This window comes from Callospermophilus lateralis, chromosome 5, assembly GCF_048772815.1.
Source record: "Callospermophilus lateralis isolate mCalLat2 chromosome 5, mCalLat2.hap1, whole genome shotgun sequence".
NCBI lineage: Eukaryota > Metazoa > Chordata > Mammalia > Rodentia > Sciuridae > Callospermophilus > Callospermophilus lateralis.
In genome coordinates this window covers 9295487-9309767 of record NC_135309.1, presented here as the reverse complement: position 1 = coordinate 9309767, position 14281 = coordinate 9295487, and the positions used below count along the sequence as shown (strand labels likewise).

At 36.6% G+C, this 14281-nt stretch overlaps 1 protein-coding gene across 1 annotated transcript; it reads right to left on the bottom strand.

The window, feature by feature from the left end:
* Positions 1-11856: 11856 nt before the first annotated feature.
* LOC143387110 (olfactory receptor 2L13-like) lies at positions 11857-12795 on the bottom strand. Its single transcript, XM_077109465.1, has one exon. It carries the CDS (start codon positions 12793-12795, stop codon positions 11857-11859), a length of 939 nt encoding a protein of 312 aa, XP_076965580.1.
* Positions 12796-14281: the final 1486 nt, after the last annotated feature.

Here is a 14281-nt window from a genome sequence, read left to right as displayed (position 1 = left end):
AAGAGTTCAAACTAATGAAATGTCAGTATATATTTTTTTGGGGGGGGATCAGTCTATAGTATCTGTGCTTTGAAAAACAGGACATGAAAGTTGCCTGTGGTACTTCCCCCCTTCGTTTAATCATCCAGGTTAAATTTCAGAGGAATAAAGATGTCAGCATAGCTGGTAGTACCAAGATCTGTATACACAGTCTCCTGCAAGTTTATGTCTTCCATGGTCCAGTCATTTGTTAGGAATACTTATATTTGTATTGAAAGTATCACATACAGAGAGTTAAAAGATGTTCATGGTGATTGGTATATTAATTTCTTTTTACATTGATTGAAACCATATGATAAGAAAACCTTACCACCCAAATATCTTCTAGTTTAAGCTAATACAAATTAACTTATCACAATAATAGTATTTTGACTTACATTTTGTAATATTCTTGAGAATGGGGTTTGAGAGAAAAAGTTGTTTTTATTTACAACATTCCCACCAAATAGTCCATTGAATTCTTTAAAATGTTTAAAACCCAAGCTGTGCTGACACTCTGTCAGGCTAAACAACTAGGTCCTGTCACTGAGCAGCTGGCCTGGATCTCACCCAGCACTCCTGATGTGACAAGCCAAAGGCAGCAGGAGGGAGTTCTCAGAACACACTCAGTGCCCACGGCTCCCACCTCTAGTATTCTCTTATGCTGAACTCTCAGAGCTCCTCACCTTGAGAGCTGCTTCCTTATTGCTTTGCTCAGTCATCTCCCTCTGCTCTTCCTTTGTTCCAGTAAAACAGACTCAAACATGCCACACTTACTTCTGGAGAGTGGGACAGAAGGAAGATCTGCTGCCTCTGATGCACAGAGCCTTCCTCCTTCAAGCCTTACATGTCCTTCTTCCTCTAATGGATCCCCAGGGTCCAAGCCCAAGGGAGAGAAACTTGGTCGTTTCACCTGACTTTGCTAGCTTCAAGGAGAACTTGGTTGAAGTGTGGAATAAATCAGCCAACCTACTCAGCTGTCACTCTCTCCTGCTGCCCAGAATTAGTCTCAAGAGGGATGAGCTCAGTCATTCCAGAACAGGATGAGGATCTATAGGGGTGTTAGGTCACGTCTACTAAAACCTCCCATTTTGTAAGTTAGAACTGAGGATCAACAAGAAGCAGTGTTGAGCTGGGTGATATCAGCAATAGTAGTGAGAGCAATTACCTTCTATAGTCTAGTCAGATTCTTAAGCAAGTTATTGGCTGTGGTGGCTGAATTAAATTATGATGTGACAAAATATCTTTTTCACAAATTGATTTGTGAAAATGCGAATGAAGAAAGCAATTCTCCTAAACTAAAGGTTGACTTCGAGGTTTTGTAATAAAATGAGGATTTGGAAGCACAGTGGTTTCTACCAGGCAGCTCCAAACACTGACTAGGAGATCAAACTGGAAAAAATCCCTTAACACGTTTCTCTCTTGTCAATGTTTTTGTTTTAAAATTTTGGTATAAGAGGCTGAACCTAGTGATGCTTAAACAATGTGCCACATCCTCAGCCCTTTTTCTATGTTTTATTTTGAGACAGGCTCTCACTAGTTTGCTCTGGGCCTTGCTAAATTGCTGAGGCTGGCTTTAAACTTGTGATCCTGCTCCCTCAGCCTCCTAAGCTGCTGGAATGAAGGCATGTGCTACCAACCCTGACAGTTGTCAACTCTTTAAACAAGACCAATTGGAGGGACATTCTGGGAACTCCATAGAAGTATGCATGCAGATGTTTGCTCCCTGTTGCATGGGTAGCAGTGACAGACGGGATGATCTCTTTCTGTCCTGCAAACCACATACTGGTACACCAGGAAAGGGTACATTTCATGTCACTTGTGGGACTTAACTGTGACCTGGCTCTCATTATATATGAAGAAAATATTCACCCTTTGACTTTCTGAGTCTGTCTTTTTCACAGAGTATGATATTTTCTTGTTTCATCAATTTACGGTCAAATGCCATAACTTCATTTTTCTTTATGGCTGAATAAAACTCCATTGTGTATGCATAGCAAATTTCCTTTATTTATCATCTCTTGAGAGGCACCGGGGTTGTTCTTACAATATGGGCATTGTGAATTTTCCCGCTATAATCATTGATGTCCCTATAGACTTTTGATGAACTTCCACACAGCTCTTAAAGTGGTTTCATTAATTTATAGTCCCATTAACAATGCATGAGTGTATTTTCCCCATATCTTCACCAGCATTTATTATTACTTATATTCTTGATAATGCCTTTTCTGACTGGAGTGAAATGAATTTTCAATTTTCTATTTCCTAAATTCTTATGAATGTGGAATTTTCTTTTTCATGTATTTTTTGGCCTTCTATATCTACTTTTGAGAAATATCTGTTTGGTTCTTTTGCCCATTAATACATTTGTTTATTTGGTTTTAGGTGGTAAATATTTTGATTTTTTTTACAAATTCTCTATATTAGAAGAATAGCTGGTGAATATTTTCTCTCTTTTTGTAGGCTGTCTCTTCATACTTTTTTTTTAAATTTTGATGTGTAGAGCTTTTTAATTTGATGCTGCCCCACTGATTGACCCTTGCTTTTATTTCTGAAGCACTAATATTTTGGTTAAGAAAGTTAATGCCTGTGATGATACTTTGGAGTGTTCAGCCTATGTTTTATTCTAGCATTTTAAAGTTCCTGGGGGTAATTTTTTGATATTTATTGCACTTTGAGTTGGTTTTTGTATAGAGTAGGGATCTAGTTTCATTCTGCAAATGGACATGCAGGTTTTCCAGCCCCTTTTTGTTAAACAGACTGTCTTTTCTCCAATGCTTTTGGGAACTTTGTGAAGTGTCTAATGACGTTGTGTATGTCAGTTGTCTCTGTGTCTTCTGTTTTATTCAATTGTTCTTCATGTCTGTTTTGAGACCAATATTATGTGGATTTTGTATAGTTCTGTAGTATAAATGAAGATTTGATATTGTGACACTTCCTGCCCCACTACTTTTATGAAGGATGGTTTTGTGTACTCTGGGATTTTTATTCTTCCAAAAAGAGTTTTAGGGCTATTTTCTCTTGTTCTTTGAAAATGTCATTGTTATTTTGTTGAGGGTTCCATGGAATCTGTATATTGTATTTGGAAGTATGGCCATTTTGACCATATTAATTCCACCTATCCAAGAAGGGCAGTCTTTCCATTGTCAATGTCTTCTTGAATTTCTTTCTTTAGTGTTTGTAGTTTTCATTGCAAAGGTACTTAAGCTTTTTGATTGAATTCATTCTAAAATATTTGTTTTTGAAGTTATTGTGTATGTGAAAGTGTTCCTGATTTCTTTCTCACCAGATTTATTATCAGACTATGTGAAAGCAGTTGTTTATGCCTTTTGTTCTTGTGTCTGGCAACTTTACTGAATGTATTTATCAGTGTTAAAAGTCTTCTGGTGGAGTTTGAAGGGGCTTCTAGATACAGGATCATGTCATCAGCAAATAGATAATATGAATTATTTCTTCCCTATTTGTATAGTCTCAGTTTCCTTGTCTTGTGTCATGTCTTCTGAAATAGATTCAAGACATATGTGGAATAGTAGATGTACGAGTGTCCATTCTTACCATGTTCCTGATTTTAGAGAAAATCTTTATTTTTTTCCATTCAGTACGATGTAGGCATTGGGTTTTTCATACATTTTCTTTAAATTGTGGAGGTAAATATCTTGTATTCCTTTCACTGTTGTGGTAAGTTTTTTCCACATATTCAACATTAATGAATACTAGATTTGTTGAATGCTTTTTCTTCATTTATGAGGTGATTATGTAATAATTGTCCTTAATTCCACTTATGTGGTGGATTATACTTATTGTTTTGTGTGTAGTACCAAACCTGCATAACTGGGGTAAAACTTATTCATGGTGGCCCTAATGTGTTTTTACATGTGATTTGGCCATATTTTATTTTATTGGGGGATTTTGCATGTATGTTTACTAAGTACATTCTTCTGAAGTTTTTTTTTTCTTGATGTGTCTTTGACTGGTTTGGGGGCCAGGGTGATACTGGCTGTATAGAATGAACTGGTAGTGTTTCTTCTCTTTCTATTTATGGAACAGTTTGAGGAGGATTGGATTATTTTAACTTTAAGGACTGGTAGAACTACTGTGGGAATCCATCCTGTTGAGCAGTTTGTCTTTTAAAAGGCTGTTGTTCTCTGCTTCAATCTCATTGCTTGATATTAGTCTACTTAGGTTTTCTGTATCTTTCCAGCTCAATTTAAGAAGGTCGTATTTGTCTAGGAATGTTTCCATGTCTTTAGTATTTTCCAACTTCTTAGAGTATAAGTTTTCAAAATAGTTTCTGATGATCTTCTGGATTTCAGTAGTGTCTGTAGTAATATTTCCTTTTTTATGTTAGATTTTGTAATTGAGCCATTCCTTCTTGTTTTTAGTTAGTTGGGCTAAAAGTATATAAATTTTATTTGTCCTATCAAAAATCAATTCTTTCATTAACATTTTATGTTGTTGTTGTTGTCGTTTATCTTAATTTCATAGATTTTTGTGTCTCCTTTCAATTATTTCCTGTATTCTACTGAATTTTGGTGTTGATTTGGTCTTTTTTTATGTCCCAGAGATGTAAAGTTAGATTACTTATTTGGTGTCTTTCTATTCTTTTAACGTATGAACTCAATGCCATAAATTTTCCTCTTAGAACTGTATTTATATTCTCAGAAACTTTAATATTTTGAATCATTATTCTCATTTAATTTTCAGTATTTTCTAATTTCTCCCCTGATTTTTTCTGCTAGCCATTTATCATTCAAAAGCATATTATTTAATCTCCAAATCTTTGCATAGTTTCTGATTTTTAATCTATCATTGATTTTAATTGTATTACATTAAAATTAGCATATGTAAATATACCACAGTGAATCTTATCACCATGTACATCCACAAGACAGCAATTTTTAAAGACTTTAATTAAGTAGTAGAAAGATCAGTGGATGGGACAGGGGGACAAGTAGGGGAAGTACTGGTGACTGAATTAGAACAAAATATATTCTGTTCTTTTATAATTATATCAAAATAAACTCTCATCATGCATAACTAAAAGGAATGTGCTCAAACAAAATTTTTGATAATCCTTATGAAAAACAAGACAACTAAAGGAATGCACATGCTTTTCAATAAAAGAGTAGGAAAAAAATTCCAAAGTTTTGGAATGAAATTGAAATTCAAATGCAACCCTGAATAGGAAAGTTTTTTTAAAAAATCCTCTTTAAAATAAAAATGCCTAACCAACAGAATAAAGATGTACTTTTAAAATCCAAAATAAAAGCACATGTCACATTTACAGGCAAGCTAATCAACTGATTTTCCAGGCCAGGCAATAAAAACCAAGGGGGAATTGGAGAAATTCTGAACAAAAAGAGGTACTTAACAAGAAATTCATGCCCAGGAAAACTACCTATCAGACTTGGAGATGAAATCAATCTTTTTGATGACAAGAAGAAATAAAAACAATTCACAGTGATTAAGAATGCATTACAAAATTATATATTGAAATATTTCATCCCAAATAAATGAAAAATAGACATCAGAGCCATCCTAGGGTTCAATCCTACTAGAAGAATAGCAATTGTAAGAAGAAACAAATCTGAATTAATTATTATTAATAAATCAAAAAAGGCAAAAAAACAAATCACCTCTCTATAATAATACTGAATATAAATGGTCTAAGCATTACAGTCAAAGACTTAGATTGGCATATTGGTTCTACAAACAAACAAACAACAACCAAAAGCCACCAAGAATATTTTAAAAAGCTGTGAAGACAAAAACCGTCAAGTTGAAGAATAACCCATGTGTGTTGTTGTCTGTATAAAAGAGGGATTGCTAGCATGGGTCACAGCATGACTGGGGTCATTCTACACAAGAGCTGGCCACAGCAGTGAGGACATGTGTGCCTTCACACTATATCCTGCCCCTGAGATTTTTCTGAATAATAAGGTTCAGCATTTTTCTTGGCATCCTTACATAATAGCTTGAATTGTATTTAATGTCACTTATCAATAATGATTATTGATTGGAATATCATTCTCCATCAACAGATTTTTCAGGTGTAAGAATGAATAGAAATGTTTTTCAGAAGATTAAAATTATCTCATGAGGGGTTCAGGGGACAGAGGAGGGAAGAGAAAGGAGAGGTACCCGGGAACAACACTGACCAAAATATGTTGTTATATTATATGAATGAATGAAAATACACTATTATGTAAAATTAAAATGTGTCAGTGAAAAAAAATAAACAACAATTAAAAAAATTTGGGGTATATAAAACCTGATATGCAATATAACCTTAATTACTGAATATTTTACAAAAAGCTGTAATAAAAAAAGCTTTCAATTCCTACATAATGGAAAAAACTTCATTATTTAATGGTAGTTTTCACAATAAAGAAACAATTTGAGCATACAGAATACCTAAAATTAGGTAATAAATACAACATATGAGATACTCAAATTTTTACTCATGGTTTTATTAGGCTCATTTTATTGTAATTTTGCTATTATAAAGCAAATAGAAAAGAAATTATTATATTCAGAGACATTACTATGTGCCATTAGTGTGCATATATTGAATAACAATACATGAAATACAGATTTCAGAAACTACCAGGCATTGAGCAACATTGTGGCGATCTGAATGAAGACCTTTCTTCCTTGCCACACCACAGCAGCCCTTGACTGAGGCCCTCTTTTGTCATTACTGATGTGACCTCTGTTGTCCACATCTCAGGGACACCCTCATCAAGAGAAGCAAATCATTACCCTCAACACACAGGAGGCTGTCCCTGGCTGCTCCTTATTCTCCACAGAGGTCTCCATGGTGTGAAGAGGAGAGGAGTGATAAAAATATTCATTTCAAAAATACTCAAAGAATTTCCTCAGAAAAATGACATTGTGGTGGATGACTTCAGGACACACTGCTCAGCAAGGCAGTGAGTGAGTAAGTGTGCTGAGGCCATAAGAGGTATGATCCTATTTATTTGTTATTTTTATGTATTACCTGGGAGAACTTTGCTTCAGAAATGGACTTGAAGTTGACTTTGAGGTCAAGAGCTCTACTTTTAATAGCGCTGTGTAGTGGAAATCCTGGGCATGAAACACAGAAAAGAGAAAGTGATTTTGAGCTAATTGATAAATCCATTGTCAGGAAGGGAGGGGAGGTGAGGTAACAGAAGGGGCAGCACATGACACCTGGGAGGATGCTTCTGACTGCAAGTGAAGCTGGAGACTGACTAGACCCCCAGAGCCCAAGTTCACAGTAAGGAGGTGATGTCCCATTTCTCACTTGGATTTTCTTTTACTTGGTTCTTGCTTTAAGTTTGTTTGGCTTTTCCATAGTGACAATTGATTACATAACACCATTTGTAATCTTTTAAAAATATATATTAGTTGTGGTTGGACACAATACCTTTATTCATTTATTTTTTTATTGTTCCTGAGGATGGAACCCAGCTCCTAGCATGTGCTAGGGGAGTGCTCTACTGTTGAGCCACAACTCAACAGTAATCTTAATGCTGTTTTCCTCTTGCTAAATTTCCTTCTATGGCTTCATGGTATTCCAATTAACTACCTTGAAACTACTATTGTTGATTTTATGTGAAATTTAATATGTTCGTGTGTGTATGAGGTAATTGACAATAGTTAGAATTACCAATGGATGGAACATTGACCAGCTTTTTAAAAGTAAAGGGCACATGAAAATGATACAGGTAAATTTGTGATTTGCACTTGGGTTAAATTTTATCAGGATTTTGTCTGTAAAGCCGATATGTGTCAATTTTGATGCTTTGTGCTTTCAACTTTTGCACCTCACTTGTTTTATCCTTTGGTGCAACAACAGAATATATTAAGAAGTAATAGTAATATGTATACTAGATACCATTAAGATTTCTTTTTCAGAATTAAATTGTCACACATTTCAGAAATAATATGGCAATTATTTTATTGTACAAGCTGTGTGGTTGACAGCATAGGGATATACATGATGATAATTACATCAATGCTCTGATCTAGTCAGTCATGGAAATTCTAAGTGTTACAGCTACATGTGCAAGATATTAATAAATATTTTCAGAGACACAGAGTGTATAATTCATCCAGCTCCTCTGTGTTCCACTTCCAAGGTACACACTCCAGTATTACATTCACCAAACATGTGGACATTCCTTTTAAATGAAGGGCTAGAATTAGATTAAATAAAAGCTAAACACATTCTCCAGTGAGGTTGTAAAATAAAGCAGAATAAGCCCAACTTCATTCCAAAAGAAAATTCAAAGGATATGTTCTCAAAATTAGTTTTTATCAATCCATGAAAAAAACTTGTATATCTATTTACTATTTACCTATTATTGGTGCTTCAACATTCTGGAAAATCATGGGGCTATGTAACTTTGGAACACAGAAACATTCACTGGTGTCCTGGAGCTTTGTGCCCTCTGTAAAATATGATTCTCCATCTTTATACTTTCTGAATGACTAAAAATGCACATTATTTAAATCTTTCATCACATAGGTTTTCTATGTCTGTCTACCCTTTGTAACAATCGTTAGATGATATTTAGAACTATTACTGTATGGAAAGCTGTGGACACACATGAAGGGAGAAACTTCTCACAGAATCCCTGCAGGGACTCTTTTGGACTATCTGTGTCCAGAAACCAGGGGACACTTTGTAGTGCAGTCTTCTAGAGTTTCCAGGACAGTCAGCACATAGTGCTGTGAAATGTAAATATCTGAGGTAATGCAAAATGGTTCTTCTGCATTTACAGATGCATCTGCAACCAGCTTCTTTAAGGACTGACTCTAGCTCAATGGGATCCATAATCTAAATCTTCCCAGTAAAATAGACCTGGCTCCTGGTTTACTCTGTAATATCCCATTCATTTAGAAACAGGCAGCCCTTAGTGGGATTAATTCATATTTATCCCCTTCTGGGGACAATTGGTTATTGGGAATAACACAAATTATCATGTAGATCCCTTAAATCCTTTGAAGATATTTATGATGGTTTCAAGTCTAGTGAAAGGAGAGTAAAGCAGGTGATACAGGAAGCAGGAGGATGCTGAGATGAGTCCCTTTTCCAAACTAGGATATCACCATTTGGGCTTAAGGAAGTCTTTCATATTCTTTCTCCACAATTTGTTAATTGAATACCATTTCTATTTTAATAAATTTTGTTTCCTTTTCTTTTGTAACGTTTTATGGTTGATTAAAAACTGAGCATCTCAGGTTTGTTTTTTTTTTTTTTTGGTTCATTACCTAAACAAAATGTCTACACTATAAGATATACCTGGCAGTTATCAAAAGCTTACATGTTTAAATCTTTATATAATGTAAAATAATCTTGTGTTGATAAGGATAATACCACATGTGTGTATCCACATATGTAAATTATAGGTGATTTCATACATATGTGAAGATATTAATAGCTGGAGGTCTGGGAAAGTTCATTGAAAGTTTCTGAATCTCATTTATGTCATTGTAAAATGGAATATCCACACAAGGTCCTGTTAATGAGATTAAATCAGGTTGCATACTGGAAGGAAACCTGTTGCATTCAAGGAGCCAGTATGAGTCAATATTTTTAAAAAATCCCATGCATCTGACCTTCCTATCATGCAGTACACAATGCTCTGTTCTGTACTTAGTATTAAAACTTTGGATGCCAACATTTTCTCCTGTGTGCAGGCTATTATCTCAGGGTTCAAGACTGTACAATTCTAGGAGAACTTAAGAAAATCAATGAATAGTTTCTTCCTATCTTTCTCATCACAATTGTGGGTCAGCAGTCTGATTAATGTGGGATGAAGTAACAATTAACTTATAAGTATTACCTCAAAGTCTTTATGTATATTTTCTTACCCTTAAATCTAGAGGGGAAAAAAGCACTTTCTTTAAGGAGTAGATGTTGTATCCATCTCTGAATACTGAGTACTTAAGACATTGTAGTGACCACAGATGTGGAAGTGTCCCGTAAGTTTGAAGCCAGATTGATATTTGGACCTTAAACTGAGTTTTTTTTTTTTTTTTACTCCTTTTACAGAACTCTAAACAATCGTAAAATCATGTTTCCTTTCAGCCAAATTTAAAACATCATTTTAATCCTCCTTCAGCACTATAGTCACTACTCTTACACTCCAAAGGACTTCCTAGCCACAGTTCAACTGATATTTACAATCTGATTGTATCACCCAGGATTTTCAAATGAAAGAGAAAGAAATTAATCTGCATTGAGACAGAAAAATGAACATCCTAAAATACACTGGTTCATAAAATCTTCAGACACACAAGGAACCAGGCTGGATGTGTACACACCAAGAACAGTGCCCAGGCAGGAGGCAGAACTAATAGCAGATGTCACCTGGTCAAACCTCAGCTCAGGGGGTGTGGATCCAGGGGTCTAAGAAGATGAGGGCAGTCATTCCTGAGTTCCCCAGACACATGAGAAGAAACACAGAGATGATCAGGAGCAAGAGAAGTAGGCCAGTTTGGTTTTGGGGTAACAGCCTCAACAAAATGAAATCATTTGAAGTTTGGTTCCATTTCTCCATGAAAACCTAGTTTCTCACTCCAGGACTGTCACGTCTAGTAACCTCAAGACAGCCCATAAGCACAGGTTTGGGGTGTGTGGGCAGGGAATAGGTTAGGAAGGAGCTAGGCATGTTCATGGAACTGGGTATTGCTCATGTCCTGGGCATAGCTCATGGAATTGACCAGGCAGATAGATTAGAGAGGATGGGTCAGAATGACCGTATGCACATGGCTGTACCTGAGATGTTGGATGTTAAAATTAATGTGCCCTCTTAGAAGTAAACTATCTACTTAGATATTAGGAAATCAGAGACCCCATGTCCAGCTTAGATGAGGCCCTGCTGACAAAGGCCAAGGAAGGTCTTTCGGTGAAGGCAAGAACCATGGCAAGTATTCCATCATGGAGTATGAAAAAGGCAAGAGAAAACTATGGCCTTGGTACCTGTGGTAGAATGAGCTTCTTTATGAATTGTGTGCCTGGAGAAAGATTACAGATGTAAATAACTGTACTTCCTAGGAGCCACTTGGATTTCAATATCTCTACAAAAATCAAAACTAAAATTTAGAAGAGTAGAAATGGGTTTTTGTTGTTGAGTTTTCTGATTTTTTATTAGTACTTGGGATTGAACCCAGGGGTGCTTACTGGCTGGCCATATCCCAAGTCTTTCCTTTTTCTTGAAACAAGGTCTCCCTCACATACTGAGTGAAATGTCTATTTTAAAGTGTTCAGAGTATAATTCTTTGTTCCAAGACTAGGAATCACAGTGAGAATAACAACCCATATGTGATCACGAAGGAGAGGACTACTAGGCACCCAGAAGTGCTGGATATCAGGAGACTCTGGCCCCATGTGGTTGTAGGAAACTTGAAGTGTATGCAGTGCAAGCTTCTAATGGGATATAACGTAAAAGTCACACAATGTTGGAAAATGTAGAATGAAAACAAGCAATATAAGCAAAGTGAGAGTATAATGTCAAACATACTAATGACAATATTAAATATCAGTATGTTACTACATTAAAATATTATGTGAACTAACATTATATTGAGTATTATATATAATATAAAATAATATAATATCAACATTGTTAATGTTAGCATTTGTGTTTTCAACTAAATAAATATGTTAATTATTAATGTAGATAAATCTATATAATAATCAATATTTACTTTAATTTGATTTTAACAGGTCACTAGAAATCTAATTACATATGTAGAATCACATTATAATTCTATTGGTGAGTGCTGCACCGAGGTGTCCCAGTCTGCATGGAGAGAAGCCATATAGAGGAGAAGGGACGGCCGTGCTCACTTCTTCCTGGGGGAGAACATCCCACACACTCTTCCCATGGCCCCCAGCACCTCCTTGTTTCTCAGGCTATAGATGATGGGATTGAGCATGGGCGTGAGGATGGTGTAGAAGACAGCCAGGTTCTTATCTTCTTCTGGTGAGCGGACATTCTTGGGACGGAGATAAGTGAAGGCAAAAGGAGCATAGTAAAATGTCACAACAGTTAAATGTGTGGAGCACGTGGTGAAGGCCTTTCTTCTCCCCTCTTTTGAGTGCATGTGAAAGACAGAAAAAATAACTCGTCCATAGGAGGCCATAATGCCAAGGAAAGGAAGAAGGAGAATCAGAACTGCACTAAAAAAAATCACATATTCATAGACCCAGGTGTCTGTACAGACAAGAAGCAACATGGCTGGGATGTCACAGTAGAAGTGACTGATGGTCCTGGACCTGCAGTATGGAAGATGAAGAGTATACACAGTGTGGACTAGGCCATTGAAGGAACCTAGTGTCCAGGATATCAAGATCATCTTCACACACATTTCTTTGCTCATATGTATGTGATAATGGAGGGGGTGACAGATGGCCACAAAGCGGTCATAGGCCATGGAGGCCAGGAGTAAGCCTTCAGAACTTGCCATGGTCGCAAAGAAGAAGCTTTGTACACCACAACTCAAAAAGGAGATACTTCTCTGGCCAGAGAGGAAGTTATACACCATTTTGGGGACTGTGGTGGAGATGTACATCAGGTCCATGAGGGAGAGCTGGCTGAGGAGAAAGTACATGGGGGTGTGGAGCCGCGGGTCCAAGAAGATGAGGGAAGTCATTCCTGAGTTCCCCAAACAGGCGAGAACAAACACAGAGATGATGAGGAGCAAAAGAAGGAGGCCAGTTTGGTTTTGGGGTAACAGCCCCAACAAAATGAAATCATTTGAAGTTTGGTTCCATTTCTCCATGAAAACCTAGTTTCTTGAATTCCTTGAAAGTAAGTAAAAAATAAAAATTGAACATTAAACATGAATTGAAACAGTAAAAGAGAATAAAAATGAATTGCCTTTATTAGTGCTTGTTTAGAATTATTTGTTGCTTTTTTGTTTCAATCTGTACTTTTTCTTGAATTGATTTTAAAACCTGAATACAATGTTCCTGCCCCAGTTCTCTCTGTAACCATCTCAGCACATCCTGGTCACATGCATGGTCTTGGAATACAAAGTCTACACCAGGCACAGGAAACCCAGTGAGACAGCTGGAGCCTTTCTGTCTGATGACTGCCAGCAGGAGCATTCCTAGGACTATGCACCAAGCTGAGCTCTGGAGGAAGCCAGGGCCCTGCTTCCCCAGCTCCCCAACTCAGCACTCAGGTTCACCACAGACATGACCTGTGGGGCGCAGAAGTGCCCTGTGTGCTTGAGTCTGCATCCTCAGTGACCTCGCCTCCTCCACACCATTAGTGCCTGCTCTCCCCTCCCCACTGGCACTGCTGCAGCTGAGTAAGCCAGGGTCTTCTCCCAGAGCTGTGCTGCTCACCTCCTAAACAGAAGCTGCTCTGCTGGTCCTAGAAGTGGGTCACCATCCAAAGCATTGTTCTTATCCTATGAAGGCACTGTGTTTCCTATACAATCCACCATGAATATATTGTTTTCTCTGAATATTGTCTCCTCCCTATTGAGGTTTCCAATTTCTGAAATTCTAAAAACACATGGTTTTTCTTTGTGCAAGCAAATATCACATGATAAAAATGACATAAAAATAATACACAAGACTGTCATTCTAGTTATCACAGCACCAAACATAACTTCTCTGGTGATGGATTTACAACACTGCTTTTGATAATGGAAACACACTCAGAGGCTTTTTCTGTGAATTAGTATGATATTTCAACTAATGAAATGTGAGAAGACAATTTTTTTTTTACATAAGTTTGTAGTATATATGCATCAAAAAGCAAGACATGAGAACCTTTTGTGGTACTTTTCCAATTCTTTTTATCCTCCATATTTAATCTTGTTCTTAGTACCAAGAGATGAGATTATTCACTCCAGTACCCCATTCATTTCTAATTAAATTTTAGGATATGGGAAACTGGAGTTACATATGAGGGTCTATTTTCATGGATGACCAGCAACTTTCTTTATTGGATATTGGACCTTATTTCATGAGCCAGAATTTCTTGAAACCCCACACTCTTGGTTACACTAAAACCTGGAGAGTACTGCTTCTGTGACCCAAGGGTATCAGGATGATGGTCTCCCTTTGTCATTTTAAAGGGCATACTGCTCAAATACTTTGAGTTGAAAGAAATATCCTTCACTTGACAGAACCCAACACATATAAGTATAAGTGGCTGAGTTCATTTTGCAAAAGTTATATGAAAGCAATAATAACTAATACAATGAGACTTAATGTCCTTAAAAAGGAGTGAGACAATCAGCCCATGACCAA